Raw genomic sequence first — 23,607 nt, forward strand, 5'->3', positions numbered from 1 at the left:
AAAGACAAACAATAACATATGATTGGGGTTTTTAAAATATTTGGAGGCATTTTTGTCATAGTAAGAAAAAAAGGCAATATCAAAAACGATACTTGGACGATTAATAAAGGTAATAGGACCGAGTGGAGTCCAGTTTGGTCTATAATCATACGAGTGACTAGACAAATTGAACGACCGCGAAGCAGGAGTCCGGTTTGTTAATCACGAGTCGAACCGACGGAAAACATTCTCTCCAAGGAAATGACAGCATGAGTGTAGGTGGAAGTTATGTCTGTACAAACGTCAGAATCGATATAAATAATGCGTTAAAATCCCAATCAGCAAATCGGCAACAGCTAGGCTAATGGAAGAGAGAAAGCGCGTTTTTGGCGTCTCTGTTGAAAGAACATCCAGATGGTGAGAACATTTCAAAACTGATCGAAGTCGCCAATACACCATCAAATACGTTCCCAAAGATGTTCCATGATTTAAAATTCATGATATCAGACAATCTTGTTCTTTTATTAGGGAAAAACCTCTACTTTTCAGCTAGAGATTTATTTATCATTACTCTGGTTGTTTTCCTGACGCTTCTTGTCAGGACATCATCGCCGGTCTTACACTTTTGTCTATTCCCGCTGTTTTTCGACTTCTTAACCGTACGGTCTTTCCATGGGTTGGAACTGTCGTTCTCTACTTAACCTGGGCTGGGAATTGAGTCCTTCGAAGCCTGTGCATTATGCGTGAGTAGCATATAATTGGGCTTAGCAGAATGCGCACTACTGTTTCTTCGTGTGATCACGGAATCTTGCGGAGTTTATTCCATTAAATTTTCCAACTCATCGACAAAGTCTAGAACATCAAACACATTACCAAGCTTCAAATCTGTCTTGATGGAAGAGTAAAAGAATTCCGGACTCTGCAATCAGAGTAAAACAAAATGGACCATTATTGAATATAGTCTGACCTCACTACCTCTGCTTGTAAAGCACTTCGCAGTCAGTTTTCTTAAGGGAATTGTCTTGATATAATAATACATTGTCCCAAAAATCATTGAATGGTTATACAAAACCCCTGTGATTAATGTTCACTTAAAAAATGAATACTAGCAAGAGATTAAGGAAATTAAAAATGTATTCTTTTAGTGTCGAGTGTTAAAGTTCAAAAGTGATCACAAGTAAATTCCCTCACGATTTGCGTGATTTGATGTTTTACTTGATCAAATGATACGATGCGTTCATACAAATCTACTGTACTTCTTCCTCATTTTAAAAAAAAGCCGATTTCAAAACGTTCTCTAAAAATTAGTTTACATGTATGGAAGTACACATGTATGATCTGGCTCAATAACTTGTCCTCTGCAATTCAGGTCATAGAGATGAGAGCAATCGAGCGAAATGTTTTAAGGTCTGGGCGTGGAACACTCAATGGAGATCCCAGATTTTCTCTGTGCTGCACTCTAGTGCCAATAATGACCTATTACTATAAAATTACGACAAAAAGGGTGACTACCTCCTTTCTAAGATCGTGCAGGCGTTGTAATCTCCGACCATCAAGTCTTTGCAGGGCTTTTGAATCTAACCTGGGATTTAAAGTAGATTAAAAACCATCAGTGAACTAGAATTCCCCTGCGATGAAAAACTCAATTACTCAGTTGTCATTCTGCAGTCACCTATTCTCTAGTCCTATAGCCTTAAGCCAGGTTTTCACATCACTACATGTCCACGATCTGATGGAGGGATGAGGCGAGGCGTCCACAACATCCTCAACCGCGGCTACAATTCAGATAGTAAAAATAGATCAATTTAGAGATATAAACAAGATTAAATCAGGTTTGAAAACCAGGGGCGTGGCTGCGAAAAGGGGAAGAAAAAGTGAAACTACATTGTGTGGGGCCGGACGTGTTGTCATGATCCGGTCTAGGAAAAGCTGTCCGGTCCTGCACTCACACGGCTCTTATACCTCGAACCAAATATTTTTCCATCCGGCCCTCCCGCTCAGTCAATAAGTACATAACAGTCAAGCCCCAAATAGGCGGCGTTGGATCTCCTCCCTCTCCTACTACCAATTCTACCTGCGCCCTTGATAACAGAAATCCAAATTTTGACGGTTATTGTATTATTCTCGAAAAGCAAACATTCTCCCCCCTCCACCCTACTATGTACAATACACATCACCTTATCCTACAAACTGCAGAACTATAATCTGTCACATAGAGCAAAAAATATTCCGACCATATTTTTGCTTACGTATAATTGATTGATAGCATTGCTACCACTTTAATGTTCCTCGAAGACATTTGTCACAAATCAGTTGCAACTTTACTGATTCGTTAAATCTATTTTAAATGATAAAAAACAAGAAGACAGAATAAAAGTGAGCTTTATGCCGAAACGAATAAAAAGAATCATATGTGCTCGGTTTGTGATTATCTGTACCTTGAACAATGGATTCCACCACCTCAATTTTTCCACGGGTTCCAAGTTCTTTCACTAGTTTGGTCACATTAGAGTCCAGTTTATGTTTCTCACTGAAGTCAATCCAGAATTTGGATCCTACAATGAAGCCGAGCCAACCATCAGGTCTGTATTTACCATCCACCATCAAAGGGATGACGTCTTTGCGTAGCTGATATGTGTACTCTGCCTCTAAATAAGTTCGACAAAATAAAATATTCAAATGCTATCAGAATCTAATTAAGGTAACGTATCGTATTGAAGAATGTGCAGAGAAACAACAGCTGAGTGGAAAATTTGATCCAATACATTAGTCTTACGAGTCATTTTTCTGTCGAGCTGTAAGTCATATCAACACTTAAAACTATTTAACTACCAATACTTCTTCCAGGACTTTACAGTTTTGTTGATGGACATCTTAGGATTTATATTTGGAACTAGATTTATGCTACCATGCGAATTTTCAGGTACAGATCATTTAAGCCCAAGGTTTCTTGTTTTTGTCAATATCCTTAAACGAAGTTAGAAATTTACTTCCAAAATTTCATCACCTGATCTACAGTTAGGACTCTCCTTGTATTTCTGAGACACACAGACCAACACCACACTTGCATTTTCCACAGCCTTGGCCATACTTTCTAGAGTAGAGCCACCCATCTCATCGATGTCCATCCAAACCTTGAAGCCACCCGCTTCAAGTTTGTTTTTGATCTGAACCACGAGTTCTTGTACATCCCATTGGTAACTGATCATAACGTGCTTGACGTCTGCAGAATTTATACAATAAAGACTAAATTATGCAGAAACAGGTACGACTAAGGCAGACCACAATACAGGTGACATACTTTTTGCCCTTTTCGGGCGAGTGGAGAAGGTGGAAGGCAAGAGCTAGAGGAGCGCAATGGGTGAGTCGCACGCAAGACGAAGACCGTGTATGCCTAGTGTTTATTTTTTACTTTTATTGCTTACTTTTTATATAACGGAACTTTCGCGGGGGCGGTCCGTAGCTTATCAGTTTCAGCAGATCATGAACACCCTTGAAAGATAAAGAATGGATCCTTGCACAATTGAGTTAGGAGATGGACAATATGAAGGCGAGAGAGGCAATGTGATCCAGTACCTTGGGTGCTAGACACAAGTTATAGCCCTCTATCCTGCTACTCAAGGGGCTGTCGTTGTCATGATTACAAGTCCATATTCTTATTTGTGCTCTGGGAACTGCTGACTGACTTTACACAGTACTCTTTCCCAGCTGGAACTTGCAAACATGCTTACTCTGAGGCTAGAGGGAAAAAATTTCCTTCAAGGGCATGCTTCGCCTTCAAGCTTATTGTGTCCCAGTTTTTGTCCAATTTATACATTTTTTAGTAACTTGATAGTGAAGTAGTGCTGTCAGTAACTGAAAAAAAACTGACTTACAAAGAACTTTCACTAAGCAATCCTGCAAAATACTTAGCATGCACATTGTGCACATGTACCTGTTATCTGTTGCAATCCAACTTTCTGCTTTTTTTCCTCCGCATATCTTTCTTTCCCGTTGCATTCCCATAGTGCACCAGCAGCAGCTCGCTGTATTTCAATGTTCTTATCAGTAAGAAGTTTCTCAAGTTCTCTTATGGCCTGTTCATTGGCTTTAATTTCCATCTGATTTTCCTCATCAAATGCCAAGGTCCAAAACGCATTGCATGCATTGAGTTTCTCCTCATTACCTTTTGCAGTTTGGAGCATCCTTACAAGAATTTGAATGGCACCACATTTAGCAATCTGAAATAGATAAAGAGATTCAACCCCACAAACATATGGTGCCCAGAGGTTCCTCTTTGGGATGCTTTGACCATGAAGATCATGCTCTATAACCAAGCTAATTAACACTTTTATACCTTACACTGCCTCTGACCCATAATTAACTCTATTCAATCTTCTAAAGGTAATACACACTTTCTACACCTTCATTGCAAAATTCCTATCCTTTCATAAACATCTGACTAGCTCAAAAACAAACAGAGAATTTCACACAGTGGAAACTGTACCCCTGGCCTATAAGACAGGTACAAATCTGCAAGAGGCCAGATGTGCTTAGGCCCTAGTTGGACTCTTATACATACTGCTGGCCTGAAATGGTATCATTTTACAATCATGCAGTCATATTACAGCTCCCATCCCCAAAAGATGTCAGGTCATAGTTTTGTATGCATTGCTAGCATTGCACTTGCTAGCAAATGAAGTTGATCTTTCCTTCCCTGTCTGCATTTTTGGTGAGCAATAAACAATCAAAACAAGATAATAATCCCATCTTATTACCATTTTCTTGTTGTTATCATTGACTGCAATTTGTGTCAATCCTTCGGCAAGCTCTGATGAAGAGAAGCCTATACATCTATGATTTGAATACGACAAAGACATCTTTAGCAAGTTTGTAAGAAGTTTGATAGGACCTGAAAGGTGAAATTCAAAAGATGAAATTATAAAATAATAAAGTGAGTGCAGTGAGATTTTGAGGTGTTACCATGATCATAAATCATAACATTGAAACTAATCTACTTTTAACAAATATAATTATAATGGAAGCTACATAATAATTTAATTTAACACTTTAAATCACTTTCAAAACAAAATGATATCACTTTAAGCATAAATTTAATAATTAGCTGCCTATAGCTGTTCAACAAATTTGGTTTTCAAAGAGTGAAATTCATTTAAAGTCTCAGCTCCCATTAAAGCTGATGCCAAAATATTTCTGTGAATTTTACCTTCATCTGCCATGATCATGTGATTGTTACTTTCATCAATTAAATAAGCCAAAATAAGCAGACATTTGGCACCAAAAAGAGACACTTCAGCTTTAAGAAGAGGAATGAGTGTATCTAATGCCTGACAAGCAGCAAAGTTCACCCTGGTAGGTACACGTTTAGACAAGTTATGAAGCACTCCTAAGATCCTTGAAAGCATTCTGCCTCGTACTGTGAAATTTTTTATATGCTGTGTTTGGGGATTCTGTTAATTCAAGATTATAAAACATTAACAGCAATAAACATCACTGAATATTAGATACAGTAGAACATCGCTAACTTGAACTCCCAAGAAATGGTTAACATCAGTAGGGGTTTAAGTCAACTGATAGTTAATGAATGGAAAAATGGGGTCAAGGGAAATCAGATCTTGTTCAAGTTTTCAAGGTATTTGAATTAACCAAATTCAAGTTCAAGGGTTTTACAGTATGATAATAAAAAAGAAAAAAACTAAAGAAATCATTAATGATTATAATAACAATAATAATTATAGTAACACAACTGTCAAAGAAAATGAAGAAAAAAGTGTAAATAAACATCAGAACCCTGAGAGAGAGACCAAGTAAATGTGGAGATCAAGTCTGAACTGGTGTAACGTTCCATTCATATTAGGGGCATGGAAAACAGTCCCTAGAGAAGGATTGTGTGTGGACACTCAATTAAACCTCAAACAAACAACTTTCAGTGAAGCTGTAGTTATAATCTTTAAAAATATCATAGAGCATTTAATGACAAGCTGTTCAAGAGTGGCCTTTTTTCATTTTTTAAAAATTGGCCATTTGAGGTTTAAAATCAAATTCGTTACAAAGAGGCAGGGGGGAGGAGAGGGTATCCAAAGAAAATGAAGTATGAAGTAAGGATCTACGTACCACAAATTTTACATTGTGAGAAATTGCATCTTTGAGTTCTTTTGTCATCTCAACAAAAATTTGGACCATGCCAACATTGCTGCAAGCTACACAGAATTGATCATGAAGGTCTGAGAAATTCAAAAGCACTCCCACTAGCTTGGTAATGATATCTTGGCACAAGCTCAGTGGTTCTTTCTGGTTGTCATCATCTTTAGCCTCCTTAAAAATATAAAATCAATAAAAATTACTTTTGATAAACTTTCTCAGTTAGGGTGACGATATAAATCAGTTGTAATCCAGTTGCAAGACGCAAGAATAAAATCTCATCTAAATTCTTAGCTATGTTTTCCTTGATTTAGTTCAAATCATCGTTTGTTTCCCATACTTCGATTGGTTAATTTTGTTCAAGAGACCCCTGAAATAGTTCTACCTCTGTAGTAAGCAAGACACATACTTTCCATCACACTAAGCTGTGTGTAGCAATAGGTACAGATATCAAACGAACGAGGCTTATGAGTATTTGCAAACTACGTACCTTAACTTGCTTGTCAGCACTTGTCATCTTATTTACTGTCCCCTGCACAGTGATAACATTTTGCCTCTCCCTGTCCCAAGAGGTAAGCTCTTCGTAATTTATTCTGCATTGAACAATTATTTCATAGGCAAATTCGGGAAATCCCAAAGCCGTAACAAAATCAGATATTAACACCCTATCGCTTGGATTCTTGATTTGGACGTAGCTTTCGTGCAAGCCTTGTGCAAGTGTTAACGTGGTTGGAGAGATAAATATTCCATCATTTTGAGCTGCCTGCAAGGCCTGAAAATTTTCCGTAGTTACTGTGAAAATCGGACACATCTCTGGATGTTTCTCGCTGAACAAAGCCAATGTCAAGCTCGGATCGAGATTATCGTGCGCATCTGCAGTTTGCGTGTTTATGTTCGCTCCGGCTTCACCTTTTGCATCGAATGAAGTTTGTTGAACGCGAAAATTGACGTCAACGGAGTTTCCCGTTCCAACTTCAGCCATATTGGTGTGATTTTGTAGAGCTTCCTGACCCCATCAATCAATAACCACGCGAGGTTTACATAGTAAACCAACAAAATGTCAGATGAGCACAATATCACATCATAGCAGGAGCCTATCACATCACCAAGTAATAGGCTCCTGATCTTAGCAACAAACTTGCTCAGGCGAGGGCAACAAGCACTCATCTTGATAGATTCAGAGGGAGGGGAGGGAGGAAAGGCCTATGAAAGACCTATCAAGAAAAGGGTATGGTGGGAGGGGAGGGGAGGGGGAAGGCAAGAAAATGGGTCTTAATGTAGCCTGCGTTGCTGGCGGTCTGCGGTTTTGGGCCCCGCAGACCGCCGGTGGGTGGGTTTCTCGTAGATTATGGAAAAAAATACATGCCCACGGACTGACAAAAGCTGCTCAAGGACAAATAAAACAAACAAACGAATAAGATTTTCTCCCTAAATGCAGAGAGCAAAATTCTTGCATCTTCTATAACTTTTCTAATGGTTCATCAAGAAAAAACACATCGCCTCTCTCTATTGTACACTCAGTATGAAAGGACGTACTTATTTTTAAACTCAACAATTTAGTTTTGGAGATTTGTAGCAAAACTTGTAACTTAAAAAATAACCTGTTTGTATGTCAAAAACGCACAGGTTGCTTAAATAGTAAATTTGACTAAAAAATAACACTGGGATAATTAATTGACAATTGTAAATAATAAATACATATCACTGAAAAGCAGCCTAGTCCACCTATCATAACGACGTTAATACATATATTTTTTCTTTTTCCCAGAAAATTCAGTGAAAAAATAAATTAAAAATAAGAGAATTCTGGCTTGTGCTGAGTGCGCTAAGGCGACGGGTCAGGCAAAGAAAAAAAAATCGACGTTCTGCAATTGTTTCCTTCACAGCTGCACACGCCGCTTTTTTCACTTACCCTCTCAATTGCTTCTGCAATTGTGTAACCTTATCCCTATTGCCCAAAAATGTTATAGCAGAAACAACACGTTTGCCTCAGCGTAACTCGAGCTACGGTTGCTTCCTTCTAAAGGCTTCATGGCGTGATGTTTGCAGAATTCATCAAATTTACGGAGTGCAGAAATTTGAGTGTCAGTTTTGACAAAAGAAGTGTCCTCGTTTTGTTTTCTCTCTTTCTGTATTTATCCATTTATTCAGTATCATAACTATACTTATATTTTGGCAATTCCGCATCTTTAGTCAACTTCTGCACCCGTGACATTTTTCTCTTGAATAAGTGCTTGCTTGGTTGGACAAGACACGAAACATTTCATACTTTATGTGATTGTTTGATTAGGGTTTTCCCGCGAGTTTAACGACCAATCACCGCCCCAAATTATCGGGTCAACATTTATGGCGCGGTGCACTCGATTGGAGAGGTCCCATAGCTAAACTGTGCGACCGAAACATAGTCAGGGTTCAGACTTCTTGCACAACATCAACTATCAGTCAGAAAAGGTATTTATGACGATCTATGATGTATTAGTCGCAGACACATTACTCCATGGGTAAATCTCCTGTAAACAGAAGCATGTCGACAGCAAATCTATGCATCCAGTTTTTCCAGTGCATCTGTGAACTTTAACAAATCAAATAAACTTTCCAGTTTGAACTCTGCTTTAACTGATGCGTAAAAGAAATCCGGGCTTGTCTGCAACAAAGAGAAAACTTCGCAGTGAGATCTAAAGAAAATAGAATTAGAGTCCTATCTTGTGCAACTGCGTTGCGGTAGGCTGCATACAAATCGAAAATGTACTCTACAGAGCAAGAGAAAAGAAATGAAACTAATCCAAAAAGAAAGTTTGCATTACAATATCAGAACTTGTTGTCAAACAAGGGAAGACATTCCCTTAAGAAGCGCTTTTCGATTTAGTATCGTAAATTAAAACTGGATTTATCACAACGGCTGATCAAGCTCGAAGATGACCTTCAAAGCTTGAGAGAACTGAAAGAAAGTATACCTAATGAACAGAAGTAACCAAGGGGTAGTTGGTTCAGTTTTGCATCTGATTGGTTAAGTGTTCTGCACCCGTGTTCAAGTGTTCTGGACCAATCAGGAAGCATAATGAGGCAGAAACCAACGCTGTCCCCGATTACTTTCGATATGGCTCTTTACTGAATCCTACGAAATTTAAACGTATGATGGCACAACAAAAAATCCGGACGCGACTCTTTTCAGTGCGACGTGTTTGCTTACGAAAAGGAAATCCGCAGTGGATTTGCCACGAGTGAACTCAGGAACATGTCCGTTCACTCTGACGAAGGGCTAACGCTCGAAACGTCATCTTCCAACTCTTTACGGTGGCCAATTTACGTTGTCAACTCAATTAATACCAAATTACCACAGTTTATTTAGAAACTTATCCCCTTCATACATGTACATTTTCCCTTGGTTACTCAAGTTTCTTTAGAGAGAAGTGCGTTGTGTGGACATAACTTATTTTCATCAGTTGCAGGAGAGGTTGCGTTTTATTAGTTCTTTACCTCGTTTACTGAGGCTTTCATTATCTTATCACTAGATGGCGTATATTCAGACCAGAAGAACAGATAAAAGGACACACCTCTTTTCTGAGACCTTGAAGACGAAGCAACATCTGACCATCTAGTCGCTGGACAGCCTTTGGATCCAATCTGCGAGATTAATTGAAAGAAAGAAATTAAAATTGAAAGAAGATTCAGAAACGAAGTATTAATCAGAAGCACGCTTCACTTCTCTCTAACTCAGCAGAAAACTTCTAAACAACCCTAACAGCTGACGCACTTAAATTGCCTATCGACAAGAGTACATTAGATTTGGGATTTCGACGGTCGGCAGGAGGTCGATAGTGCGCTAGTGGTTTCATTTTTATATTTTTGCTTTTATTTATCGCTTTTTTCATAGTTGGCCTTTGACAAAACATGCAGTCCTAATTCCTTAGTGCAAATTCTTGAATACAAAAAGCCGGGATTCCATTCATTCCAAGATTCATTCAATGAAGCTCGAAAGTTTTTTACTTTGAAGTCGCACTAACAAGCAGGCGACAAACTCATCAGCCCCAGAGCTGTAAGTGGAAAAAAAAACTATTTTGTAATTCAGAAGCTGACCTGTTTTCCAGTCCAACATCATTGAGCCACTTTTTAACATCGCCACATGTCCACGATTTGATGGAGGTCTGGGGCGAGGCATCAACACTATCCGCAATCGCGACTGTCATAAAATAAGAGTTAAATCATTACGACTAGCAATCAAATGATTGTTTGTGAGCATAGATAACCATAATAAGGGTCCTAATCAATCCAAAGGAAAAAGGATACAAAAGGTCTATATTGAAAATGATATACTTGAAAATAAATTATTTAATTTATTAAAATTTGAGAAAAATGTCGGCTACATTGTCAGCCTCCCTCACCTTTCCTCGCATCCCCCTTCCTTTCCCCCCCTCCCCTTCCTTTCCCCCCCCCTCCCCTTCCTTGATAAACGTTAATTTTTTAGCCACCACTAATTGGTTTTGTGATACTTTCCCTATTTCATCAGTCCGCTTTTCCAAAGCAGTTTTGACAATACATGTACACTAGTTTGGAGTTATTCCCTCTCGTTTCCAGTCCCTGTCTTCCAGATTAACGCCCACACCACTATACCTGGTTTAATTCCTGTGCCTTGACCAATAGGTTCCTGCGGCTCAAATTTTCCTCTATTCCCCAGTTCCCTTATGAGTGTGTCCAGGCTAGAGTCCAGTTTATGTTTCTCACTAAAGTCAATCCAGAATTTGGATCCCACAATGAAGCCGAGCCAACCATCAGGTCTGTATTTACCATCCATCATCAGAGGGATGACATCCTTGTGTAGCTGATATGTGTATTCTGCCTCTAAATAAGTTCGACAAAATAAAATATTCATATGTTATCAAAATATTACTAAGGTAACGTATCGTATTAAAGAATGAGCAAAGAAACAACAGCTGAGTGGAAAGTTTGATCCAACACATCAATCTATTTACCATGATACCGTGATGCTTTGGCATTCCGGGGGCGAGATGACAATTCTCTTTTTCATAATTTAAGAAGTAGGTTATTATTCTAGATTATAGTTTCTGATGACAGCCTCACAAGAAGAATCATGAGTTGACTTCCAAAATTTCATTACCTGATCTACAGTTTGGACTCTCCTTGTATTTCTGAGACACACAGACTAATATCACACTTGCATTTTCCACAGCCTTGGCCATACTTTCCAGAGTAGAACCACCCATTTCATCGATGTCCATCCAAACCTTGAAGCCGTCCGCCTGAAGTTTGTTTTTGATCTGAATCACGAGTTTTTGTACATCCCATTGGTAACTGATCATCACGTGCTTCGCTTCTAGAAAATTTAAAACGAAATTACAAAAAAGTCATAATTTACCACAAATAGGTACTCTTATCATTCAGATATTACTGAGGTTTCCTAAATGGGCAGGACTATTGTTTTCAGTAGACCTAAGAGTATTGATTGGCTTAGCCACACAACAACACCCAGTTTAATGTGACAAAGAAAAGTTAGAATCTTTAAGTGCGCTCATAAAATGACAGTTACATAAAAAAAATGCTGTTAGTATAGGTATACACATGCTATGGTATAGGTTCAGGACTTTTTTGTTTCAGCGTGAGAAAGGCTGGTGAAACTTATATCATTTGTGAAGCTATAGTAGAGACTGACTGTTTGGGCGAATACGAACCTGATATTTTCTCCAATGTGACTGTTTGCTGTTTCTCTTCAGCGTGTTTTTCTTTGCCTTCGCATTCCCACAATGCACCAGCGGCAGCCCTCTTTATCTCACTATCCTCACTTGTGGTCAGAAGTTTGCGCAGCTCAAAAAGTGCGTAATCATCACTCCTAATCATCTGCCTATTTTCCTCGTCAAAAGCTAACGTCCAAAGTGTATTACAAGCATTCAGTCTCTCCTCATTCCCCTTTGCATTTTGAAGCATTTTAACCAGGATTGGAACAGCTTCGCATTGGCCAATCTAGAGCACGGATGAAGTGAGATGTACAGTTTATCTTATTAGGAATTAACACTAACTCGAATTTAAAGGCGTGCGCATGCTTTCCCCGAATGTTTTCAAGTTAAGCCATACCGAGGCAAGAGTTGAAATAACTTTTTCCCTAAGCGGCTACCGATGGTGTTGTATATACCGATGACGTCTGTGCCCGAAAAGGGGCTTTAAGACGAAACTGAGTAAATAGAAGGCAGCAAGAAGTCTTATGGGCCGCGGTGGACCGCTGCTAAACGGTTGTTATTGGAACCACTGCTGAGGTATATGTTGTCTAGAGTTTTCATGATTGATAGAAAAGATGTTTCGTGGGAGTCTACAATGTACTGCACAAAAAGCTGGCAAAACAATCGAGCCCAAACAAAAAAGTAGAAAAAAAGGCAAAACATCCTGCGTCGTTTAGATACGGCGTTACATAAATGTGGCTATTTGATTTAATAACTGTAAAATTATAACACTCAATATCGATAATTAGAAAATGGGGGAATTTTCTTCCATTATAGAATTATCAATTCGTGACTTTCCTTAAATTGATCATTATGAATTTAGCTGAATTTCCCTTACATAAAACTAGGGTAACTGACCCGTGATTATTTTGCAATTGAACGTCAAAATCAATACCGTTTTCTTGTTATTATCGTTAACAGCAATTTGCGCCAGTCCCTCTGCTAGCTCCGATGCTGAGAGTCCCAAATATCTGTGAGTGGTTGATCCGATGGCTTTCTTCAGTATAGTTGTAAGGAATTTGATTGGTCCTGAAAGAAAAGACAAGGTATGATCGTTTTGTGAATGAAGTTGTTTCGTAGCCTTTCGGAGCAAAGGAAAAGTTCTTGCCATACCATGGTGTTGAATCTTAAATTTAGAACAAATCAAGCTTGTTAAAATATCAGGGAAGGAGGCCTAGTCTAATACTACTCGTTTACAGACCACCTGCAGTCCCTGCTTTTCGGCGAAGTCCGTCGCATAAGTCATTGATTTTTCGCGCGAAGGACTTGTCCCAAAAGGAAGGATTGTTCGTAGTCTAAATCCTTCACAAAAAAGAGAAAAAGTCACCTGCAGGCCAAAATACGGCTTGTTTCATTTAATAATGACTTTGCTTTTTCTTTCCATCACAGGATCAACCAAGTGGACACAAGACAAAAAATGGTCAGAGGATAGTGGTGTAAAAAGTCTGATCATGATTTCTATTTTTTTCTTCAACATAGAATATGCTATTACCTGGCTGAAATTCGATCATCCAGGCCTCGATTATCCGGATTTTTCAATTAACGGGATTCGTTTCTGTGGTCCCATTTTTATGAATATAAATTAGTCACAATCGAGATCCGTAACAACTTTTTCCCACCATACAAAGCATATGTACTGAATCAATGTTAACGCTATTCCATTAGTGCAGCTTTTTGTAAATACTTTGGCAAATTTTGGTAATGATGCATAAAAGATTTGAGAGTCTCCATAATTCTTGCGTAATGTTGATTAAGTAATATCTATTTTGTTCAATTTTTGGTTGATTTATTTTAAAATTTTCGATTATCCGGACTCTCGTTTATCAGGACAATTCAGCCCAGTCCCCACGAGTCCGGATAATCGAGGTACCTGGATGCGTAAACTGAAGTGTCATTTGACACCCAGTCAGCGGCACAGGAAAAGGAATGTGGAAAAAGAGTCTGCATTTTAAGGCAAAAAATGAATCAACTCTTAATCCCACGCATATATATATACCTTCGTCAGCCATGATCAAATGATTGTTATCTTCATCAATCAAACAGGCCAATACAAGTAGGCCCTTAGCACCAAAAAGTGCCACCTCTGCCTTGAGAAGAGGAATAAGTATATCCAATGCCTGACAAGCAGCAAAGTTTATCCTGGTTGGCACACGTTTAGACAAGTTATGTAGGACTCCCAAGGTCCTGTTTAGCATTTTTCCTCGTGATGAGTACTTAGATAAGTACTGGGTTTTGGGATTCTGTTGATTTCAAGATAAAATAAACAAACACACAAATAAACCAAAAAGTGAACAAATAGACAGTTGGCTGATAAAGTGTAAGCAACAGGTGGGTATTCCAGGCTGCTAACAAGCACAAGGAGTTTGAATTTTTTTCTTTTTGTCATTTTTCAGGTGAGAGATTTCAACATAAGTGTGCGGTGAATGCAAAGGACAAGTCTTACCCCTTTCATTTATCATACATGTCTTCACTTGCCAGACAGACATACTCAAAAAAATACCTGTCTTACAGATTTCCTTGCTGCCAGCATTTACAAACAGCTCTGCCATGTCTATACTTTCTGGGAATGCTCAACACCTTAACCCCTACAATTCTAGAGATCTGATGGCTAATTTTCACCTCTTGCTGTAATTAGTTACAAGATATTGGTGTTAGATCAAGATAACAACTTCTATCTGATAAGTTTGAGTATTATAATTGCCTGCTTGTTGGTTACTGTATGTATAATATAGGAAGAAGTTACATGTTGATCACTTTTGAGTGTTAAAGGTTCATATTGCATGGAATAAAAAAGGAAAAACAAAAGTACTCATACAATAAGTCTTAAAGAGATTTAAAACACATACATGAGTTGATGAGACTTACCACATATTTTACATGATAACTTATTGTATCTTGTAGATCTTTTGTCATGTCAATGAGAATTTGAACCATCCCCAGATCACTGCATGCCAGGCAGAATGAATCATGGAGGTCAGTAAAGTTCATTATTACTGCTAGCAGATGGTTTATAATGTCCTGTGACATCCTCAGTGCTGCCACCTTTTCTTCATCCTCTTCTGACTGTTAATAATTTTTGCAATTGATGAGTAAAAATTAGGTTCATGAATCAGATAAAGTATGATATGATGATGCACTGGGAAAAAAACTTAATTAAGATACACATTTCTTCAGTGTTAGGTATTATGTTATTTTAGCCAAAGGCATTTTTTATACTATATTATACAATATAATATAATATAATATAATATATATTATACAATATACTATACAATAATGTAATTTTAGATTGAATATCATAAAATTACACATCACATCATATCCCAAAAGGCACAAAGTCCCATGGAATTTATCAACATTAAAAAGGCTAAAAAAAATGTATAACGGAAACAGTTTGATCACTTCTAAATCATTGTGAGAATTTTTACTGACATAAAATTGCACCAGAAAACTGAGTCCTGACAGTGATATTTTGTTTCCTTGTTTGCATTTTGCTGCATTGCCTGCCTACAGGGAAATCTTTCATTATATATCTTTCTTTGAAACATTTCAATATTTTAATTTATACTCTATGATAATTAAACAATTGTTCTAGAATTAATTATTACTCAGTGACAGTCAACACAAGAATTCTATATCTACTACTAACAGCTGTATATCGATCAGCATATCAATTATTATTACATGCATTTTAATAATAAATGATAATGTTAAAAATCCTCCCTGTACTTTCTATCGGTACTCACAGCTTTCTCCTCCTCATTTTCACCCTCTTGAACTGCCTTTGGGATTTCATCTCCTCCTGGTGGTTTCTGATCATTTACATCATTTGCTTCCTGATCCTGATTGAGAGTAACATCAGCCAGATCAGCCTACAACTTACACTGGACCTCTGTATTACAGCAAACCATGCTTACAGGGATATTTTTAGTCATTAATGACAGTACTCAAGTGAATTTTGATCAAAACATCACATAGCAGTAGAGGAGGTGATAAGCTGACCTCATCCTTGGTACTTGCTGGGGGGTCACTATTCCCTGTCCCATGAGTTTTCCCTTGGATCCCTCCTTCTTTAACTGGTTGAACATCTGGCAAGGTTCTGTCAAGGTTCTAGAAAGTAATTTGATAACACCAGAGAAACATATTTACATATATGTATGAGTCTGTCCTGCAAAACTGAGCTGACCAATCCAACATGAATAATTTGTAGGCAGGAATAAAAATATGCCAATAAACTGTACATAACTTCAATTTCTTGGTTAAATAATTAAGTCATTTAATTTGCCAAAAGACATAAAAAAAAGCATGTCATATATAAAAAAGGTGAAAAATGGAGAATACAAAACTATAGTTCAGAGCATAGAATTTACAAACCTTACTTGTAGTAGTGAAAATAAATTAAGCAACTCTAGTTTTTAGATTGTTGTCTTCTACACAAATGGAAGATCACCCTTATGGCATGTGTAAGGGGTAACTTTGATCAAGCACATATTAGTAACCTGACTGTTTTGCCCTTTCTTAAAATAACATTGTTACTATATTAAATAAATTCCCTGAACTAGGTTGTCAACTTCTTAGCCATTATTTATTTAATAGTTCTTAATTCACCTTGTTTTCATCACCGACAAGAGTGTCGTCATTTGCCTCCTCCTGATTGCCTTGTTCTTCTTTCTCCGTATCCTTGCGAACATTCCTATCCCAAGTTGTTATCTCTGGGTAATTACTTCTACGATCAACAATTATATCGTAAACAAGTTTATGTATTCCCACAGCCAAAGCAAAATCTGTCACAACAGTTTTGTTTGATCTTTTCCTGCACTTTGAGTAAATACCAATTAAAGCTTTAGCATGTTCAAGTGACGGTTCTGTCAAAAGATTTCCATCGTAAAAAGCTTTATTCAAGGACTGGTAATGCCTGTTCGTGGAACTCAATCGTGTTTCAAGTTGAGGATCATTTTCGCAGAGCGAAGATATGAGTATCTTTTCGTCGCCATCATCTTTGGTCATCTGTTCATTTTCTGCAGAAAAACGATCAGTCACGGGTTTTCCTTCTCTGGTGGTCGCGTCACATTCATCTTTCACATTTCCGTTGGCGGATTTTGCATCTTGGGAAAGTTTATTGTGACGCTCTTCAGAGTGGTATATAATCTCAGTTGACCTTGCATGGGTTTCTATTGCCTTTCCTGTTGTCTTAGAGGCTCCACTTCCCATCGGTCATAAAACATAAGGTTATTATCTATCATTGAGAACACTAGCCACCGATGATTCGCGCGAATTATTATTTGCGTATTGTAGCCGCCATATTGTTTGGCTTCAGTCACCCTGAGCAACCAAGCCTAAATTGTAATCGACACAGCTGCAACAGCGGAGACACCGAGGTCAGACGTTTGCGCATGTTTAACGTTGTAATGATCACAAGCAACGAAATGGAAACAAGTGTACCCTTTTGTAAGGAACCAAGCGGTCTCAAACGAGTTACAAACAACCACACAAGCCAATAATTCACGGTGTTTTAAAAGCGTATAACCTTTTTCAATGCTTCGTTACTTTGTTACCATGTTGGATTTTTTGCTCTCCGTTCGTACCGTAGCGGCTATAGATTCAAGCTACAGAGCCTTCTCAACATAACTAGAAACGTGGTTTCAGTTTTTTGCCAAATTTTTCTGTGATTCTTGCTTGACATATGCTCCCAGATACATCTAGAAGGTGGGACTGTTTTCGTATCCGACCACTGAGCTTTAGCAGGAGGAAACAAAGTTGTCAATCTTCGACTGTACTGCCAAAATAAAAATGAGCTCGCATTAATTATGGAATTATTTTCTTCTTCTGCTTAGCAATAAAATAAGAGTCGGGCATCATCCATAGAAGAAAGCTATTCGCCCTTTATAATTGAAGACCCACTGCTGTTCCTCAACTTTACAGTAGGTGTTGTTGAAAAATAGCTTGTTTACAGGTGAGGTACAGAGGCAACAAAGCGTATAGCATGTGAAGACTGGAACAGTTCTGGAACGTTCTGGAACGTTCTTCTTGATCTTTTTCTTCCGACTTTGTCTCGTCAAATTGTGAATTGTTTAGAGTAGCTGTTTTTCCCACGTTCAAAAAGAAATGGAACCCGTACGAAGAATTTAAGAATCGTTTCGAATGCTTCGATTATCTGGATCCATTCGCACGACTTTTTCAGCCCGTTTTATTTGAACGACTACATCATTCTTTTAAGCAAATCCTTTGACTTTATTTCTAGAAATCAGGTCAAAGATGGCATCTCTTTATAACACTGGATATTGGCATCAACTTGTTAATTTTCTCCTATTGTGAAATTCCGACGAAAATTTGTTTTCTTTTAAATTTTTTCTACCCCCATTCCCCTCCCCCCCCCCCCCCTCTAAAAACCATAGTAGCTGACAAAAAACAGCTGGACAAATTAAAAGAGCCTAAATTTAACATGACGTTTTAATAGCCTCCGCATTAAGTCAATAATTGAGCACGCTATTGTAAAGAAGTGACAGCTTGTTCACATCTATAAGCATAGCAATCAATTCTATTGACGCCCCCTTGAATTTTCCCAAAGCGAACATTATCCACACAGTTTACCTTTCTCAGTTTCGTTTTACAGTCGGCTCAGTTCGACAGTTCCCTGCTGCACCAGAGTCAAGAATACATCCAGAAGATCTTACATTTTAACCATTCTACCAAAGGTAAGCAGATTAAGAATGAGTCATCAAAATTCAAAGTACTTTCTTGCTACAGATTGTGTATGTTCTAGAAAAGCAAGCTGGTGTATTTGTATTAATAATAAAACTTGCGTGATGCTTAAAGGAATTAGACGTTAATGAGATCCACTTCGAGAGAAGCCTTGAAGTTGACAGCTTCATTATACTCCTTTTTTTCCTCACAGAGAAAAAATGTAAAAGTATATAGTGCTATTTGGAACAACACAGAGGTCAAAACTAAGGCACGTGCAAATGGGGTCAGTTTCTGGCGCCAACCGCGTTCTACTTTCCGGGGAAAAAGCCCAGTGGAAATTATAAGAAACTACCGGTGTCATGTTGAAACAAATTACACTGTAAAAATGAAAACTTTGTGTTTTAAATTTTATCAGAAATCAAAATTGTGTAGGCTCTTAACTTAGTTAAGAGCGAAGAAGTCGTGTTGAACATTGTGACTTACTGGTTTGTGTGTTTTTGTATAACTTTTGTGAGACAAATTGGTTCTGACAGATGTCTCGTCCCCTGGTCGTTTCAACATTTGAAAATAAGGAAACTACCGTCACCAGTGAGTTAGTGGGTCCTTAAAAGCGATTGGAAACGAACAACGATCCAACCACTTACCATGGATAACCATTTGTATAAATAGGAATAAAGAGGGCTTCCGATGTTTTTTTTTGTTGTTGTTTTTTTTTTATGTCGAACCTCCGCTAAGATTGGATTTCCTGAGCTGTAAACATTATCATGTTCTAGTAAGATAATTTACAGTTAACCGCTCAATTAAATTGATCATGGAAACTGGCGTCAGTAAAAAGTTTCTAAATCTGACTTTTCTAACGTTAGCCCTTCGTCAGAGCTGGAGACATGTTACAGTAGTTTGATTTGAACACTTTCACCCCTACGGGGACCGTCACCCGACTGAACTTAACGTTTCTTGTTTTAGGACAGTTTGATTTCTCTGTTTAACGATATAAAAAGCATTTCAAACTTGATTCTAAATTACAGAAAGAAAAGAGTGTCGTTTAAAAAAATACTAAATGCTCGTTTACCAAGGTATTTTTGCTCCCACAAATTTTCTACCGTTCAGATTTAATGGCAAAGGTTTGTTTTCATAACAGGTCAAAAGAAAAACAGTGCCCAGCAGAATGGATTTTAACTCATGGAACATCTTCTGGGGTATATGTTTTGGTGTATTGGTGACTTTGATTATTGCAGGAAATATTCTCACCATCTGGATATTCTTCAAACAGAGACGCCAAAAACGCTCTTACTCACTTCTAATAAGCTTGGCAGTTGCTGATTTGCTGGTGGGAATTTTTGCTGTCCCTTTTTATATAAAAGTAGTTGTATCACAGGGATATACATGGTCCGTTATTTCCATCGGTGCTGACGTTTTCACAGGCACAACGTCCATGTACACTCTTGCAGTCATTTCCTTGGAGAGAATGTTCGCCGTCGGTTGGCCTCTTCGTCACAGAACTGTGAACTATCGTGTTTACGTCTGCGCTATTAGCATACCGTGGATCATAGCGGCAATATTTACTACTTTAGTGGTGTTACGGATATCTAATATAATAGGGAAGGAGTATTTCTTTTATTATCATGTTTTAATTCCCGGAATCCCTCTGATAACTATATGTGTAGCAAACTTTGTTGTTTGGAAGAAGCAGAAATCGCCATTTCGCACCCAGAATCATATCAAAAGAGAAGTCAAATTGGCGAAAACGCTAGCTCTCTTAACAGGAATATCGCTTTTTACCTGGCTTCCTTTTCAAATTCTAAATATTTTGTTTGCATTGAAAGTCACGGAAAATTTTCACCCATTTCCATTAACACTATTTATTATCAAATTTTTGCAGTTTAGCAATTCATTTGTGAACATGATACTTTATCCCTTCAGAATCCCAGAATTTAAGCGCACCTTATTCCAGATACTTAATTTCTGTGTAATTCCCTTTAGAAGAACAAATACTGAGACATATCCATCAGCCAGGACTGGGTCAGTTGTGTCTTTGTCAACGTTTACAAATTCGACATTTTTTCTATCAAACGTTCACCGGGAAAGTTAGATTTAGGGTCTTAAACCGCTCAGGCACATAGACATTGCTACAATAGGTGTGGAATGTAAAAAATATATATATACATATATATATATATTTTTCTACTTGTTAGACCCATTGCGCTTGCGTACTGTACGAGACGCATCTGAACAACAAAAACTAAATAAACTCTATGTTGAAAATCAATGTTTCAGGATCAGGTAATTTATATAACTTTAGTGATACAACAGGGATGATGGTACCAGGCACTTTAAATTAAAACTAAATCGTTTCAAACGGGCTCAAGCTTTGCAGAATAGGGACTATTTTTGATCAGGGTATTTTAGATCAGCGGATGTATGTGAAAGTAACGGGTGAGAAGAGAAGGGTCGTAATTTTGCAATGACTTGCGCTCGCGCCTTTATTAAAAATATGCAGTCTTCTACGTGCTCAGGAACACACAACCCCTACCTCTCTTCTAAGATCTTGCAGACGCAACAAAATGTGACCATTTAGCATTTTTAAAGTGTTGGAATCCAACCAAAAATATAAATTATTTTGAAAGCTAAACCGCTGATTTGCTTCATAGTGTCCCTTTATCACCAGTGGAAAATTGGCAAAAACGAGAAATAAAAGCGGAAACTCAGCCTGTTCCAAGCTCCGAAGAATTAAGAGAAAAGAGCCTGGGAAGGAGGTTGTTGAAATCTGACGTAACACCTAGGGGCAGGCTGTTGTGATATGCCATCTCATTTCAGATTTCTCTGGGTAGAGTTGCAATACTTAACATCACTTTACGCTTTGGGAATCGGGATAAGAATAAAAAATACTGTACTACTAAACTGTCTTTCAGTCCAATATTCTTGCGCCAGGTTTTCACATCACTTCAAGTCCACGATCTGATGCAGCGTGCAAAGAAAGTCGTGTCCGATAGCCCGGGGCTAGTGGATTTTGCGATCGGGCTAGTGGATTCTGTGGTTAACTTGCCTGAAGGGCAAGTGAAGAGTTTTCGGAGAATTAAAATTACAGTACTGGTAGACAAATTTTTTAAATTCCTAATCAATTCATGCGGACCGAAAGTGGCTCCCACGAAGTGAAATCTGCAAAAACGAGACAAATAACGCATTACATGTCAGACGAGACATATTGAGATCCCGTGCATACAGTAAAAGCACATACTGAAAAAACTTTGGAGGTAAATGCTGCCCGTGACTAATTCTTACTGATTCAGAGACAGCTATTTGTCTAAATTTTGCTTCATAGTCATTTGTGAGGAACGTAATATTTTGATCCTGAACTCCAGCGAGTAATTTATTGTGGTTTTACCAAATATTGGTCACGTACGTTTCAAGATGGTAAACTCCAAACACCGATACCGTGGTCCGTGTGTCATTCGTCCATTCAATTTTCATTTAAAATCAAAAATTGAAAACTGATGTCAATTTTTGATTTTTGTTAGTTTTTATCATAAAAAATACGGAAGTGCCAAATCGAAAATGTTGGACTTTTTTACCTTTTGATAGAATATTGAAACATAACTTATATTTTTACTTTAATCTTGTCATCAATAAAGAGAAAAATGAAACTGAGCGGCAATGTTGCTTTTCCGACAATGTTGCAGTCTGTGCTAGGCTTAGGCTCCCAAGAGGGAGGGGGAGGGGTCCACTCGCGCGGTAATTTTTGCCCTCAGCACCCTCTCCGCATGGCCAGGTCCGCTTCCTTGCTTAAGGAGTCTGGGAAGGAAGTGAGAGTTTAACTGTCTCTTCGCGGTCTTTCACGACGTTTTGGAGCGTCTTCCTCAGTTCTGTCCATTACAGCGAGCAGCCTTTAGCTAAGAAGTTAAAAAGATCTTAGACTTCGTATTGGAGCGGGTGATGTAGCCATATTGACTTTTCAGACGCCATACTGTAAAACATGGCTGGAATGATGGTGAGGGAGAGGGAGGGGGTAGATTTCTGATACCACCCCCTCCCCAATGGCCCGCCTGGAGTCTGCGAAGGAAGTGAGAGTTTCGCGCACTTTTGGACTGTCCGTTCGCTGACATCATGGCAAGCAATACAACCTTTGATTTGACCAGGGACGGAAAAGTGTTTAAATTACGAATAGCAGAGGGGGATATGACAGTTTCGAGGCTTTCTCGAGCTTTTCAGGCAATACACATTGTATTTACATTTGGAGTTTTGCAAGTCAATTAAGTCAATTGTTAACTTATGGTGGCTCTCTTACTGGCTCTCAAGCAAGTTCTTCAAGGCAACCACTTTTCGGTAATGCAAGACGAAAAGGTGGCGCTCTTGCAACGATTATTCCTGCGGAAATATAACACACAAGAATGTGAAGGGACCTCCTACGTTCCAAGAACTAGTGGCAGATATATTTTGGAAGAAACCGCTTGAAAAACCACCGAAAACTGATTTAGCCGTTCAATACGCTTTGTTAAAAAGGAAACTACCGCAATAAAACATGTTGACCAAAATAAAGATTCTGATGCTGTTACGAACGCATTCAATGTTTAATTCCTTTCAGTACTGTTAATAAATTATGTTGAGTGTTGAAGACATGTGCTGACTGCTCATTTATTATTGACAGCCGGAAAAAATGAGCCTTGACAAAAGCCTACAAATTCACGGTAAAAGCTGAAAAATTATTTTAAACTCTGAAGGGTGCTCGTATAGACAGCTATACAAACAAGGAAATGAAGATAGAAAAAAAGAAGAAAATAGCGAACAACAAGCACTTAAGTCTAATAAACTTATACCTACCCGAGCAACGACGTCCCACGTGCACCGCTCAAGCTCATCATTTGACAGGCGGTAAAGCTGTGTAAATTTATCCCATTCCTAAAACAAAACCTCCAAACTGACCCCGAACTAAAGCCTTTCTTGTCGAGAAATCTTTCTTTTAGCGATAAACTCACCTCGGAGTGTGTTTTTCTTTGTGTTATTACAAGATCCTTTAAGTACTCAGCACTGAAGTCGTTCATGTTTGGAAAAGTGACTGCGGGGTAAATACGAATTTCCC

General features: G+C 38.2%; 3 protein-coding genes across 4 annotated transcripts; 1 reads left to right on the forward strand and 2 right to left on the reverse strand.

Moving 5' to 3' along the window:
* Nucleotides 1–14: 14 nt before the first annotated feature.
* Nucleotides 15–7,392, reverse strand: LOC113680728 (uncharacterized). Its single transcript, XM_089200694.1, has 10 exons — nt 6,611–7,392; nt 6,094–6,294; nt 5,186–5,429; nt 4,737–4,870; nt 3,914–4,199; nt 2,987–3,202; nt 2,418–2,627; nt 1,652–1,754; nt 1,492–1,561; nt 15–898 (listed from the first exon to the last, which is right to left on the reverse strand). Exons 1-10 carry the CDS (start codon nt 7,100–7,102, stop codon nt 797–799), a joined length of 2,058 nt encoding a protein of 685 aa, XP_089056820.1. The 5' UTR covers nt 7,103–7,392; the 3' UTR covers nt 15–796.
* A 143-nt stretch (nt 7,393–7,535) lies between these two features.
* On the reverse strand, nt 7,536–17,633 carry LOC113680724 (uncharacterized). Of its 2 annotated transcripts, none has more exons than XM_089200702.1 (12): nt 16,458–17,633; nt 15,852–15,959; nt 15,596–15,691; nt 14,715–14,912; nt 13,846–14,089; nt 12,745–12,878; nt 11,808–12,096; nt 11,237–11,449; nt 10,732–10,959; nt 10,198–10,300; nt 9,675–9,744; nt 7,536–8,764 (listed from the first exon to the last, which is right to left on the reverse strand). In XM_089200702.1, the coding sequence occupies exons 1-12, from the start codon at nt 17,058–17,060 to the stop codon at nt 8,660–8,662; spliced, it is 2,391 nt and encodes a 796-aa protein (XP_089056828.1). In that variant the 5' UTR covers nt 17,061–17,633; the 3' UTR covers nt 7,536–8,659. The 2 variants fall into 2 exon arrangements, with proteins under 2 accessions (XP_089056828.1, XP_089056827.1); XM_089200701.1 differs by having other exon boundaries at nt 11,237–11,452.
* A 1,942-nt stretch (nt 17,634–19,575) lies between these two features.
* On the forward strand, nt 19,576–20,622 carry LOC149049310 (adenosine receptor A1-like). Its single transcript, XM_089199607.1, has one exon. It carries the CDS (start codon nt 19,699–19,701, stop codon nt 20,620–20,622), a length of 924 nt encoding a protein of 307 aa, XP_089055733.1. The 5' UTR covers nt 19,576–19,698.
* The last annotated feature ends 2,985 nt before the right edge of the window (nt 20,623–23,607 follow it).

This window comes from Pocillopora damicornis, chromosome 3, assembly GCF_964200805.1.
Source record: "Pocillopora damicornis chromosome 3, jaPocDami1.2, whole genome shotgun sequence".
Taxonomy (NCBI): Eukaryota; Metazoa; Cnidaria; class Anthozoa; order Scleractinia; family Pocilloporidae; genus Pocillopora; species Pocillopora damicornis.

Coding starts and splice junctions, on each gene's coding strand:
- LOC113680728 (XM_089200694.1), bottom strand. CDS start 7,102: ATGGCTGAAGTTGGAACGGGAAACTCCGTTGACGTCAATTTTCGCGTT. Junction 5,430..6,093: donor CTCACAATGTAAAATTTGTG/GTACGTAGATCC, acceptor TTGAATTAACAG/AATCCCCAAACACAGCATAT. Junction 2,628..2,986: donor GAGTCCTAACTGTAGATCAG/GTGATGAAATTT, acceptor GAACTTATTTAG/AGGCAGAGTACACATATCAG.
- LOC113680724 (XM_089200701.1), bottom strand. CDS start 17,060: ATGGGAAGTGGAGCCTCTAAGACAACAGGAAAGGCAATAGAAACCCAT. Junction 11,453..11,807: donor CACATTGGAGAAAATATCAG/GTTCGTATTCGC, acceptor TAAATTTTCTAG/AAGCGAAGCACGTGATGATC. Junction 9,745..10,197: donor GATGTTGGACTGGAAAACAG/GTCAGCTTCTGA, acceptor TTAATCTCGCAG/ATTGGATCCAAAGGCTGTCC.
- LOC149049310 (XM_089199607.1), top strand. CDS start 19,699: ATGGATTTTAACTCATGGAACATCTTCTGGGGTATATGTTTTGGTGTA.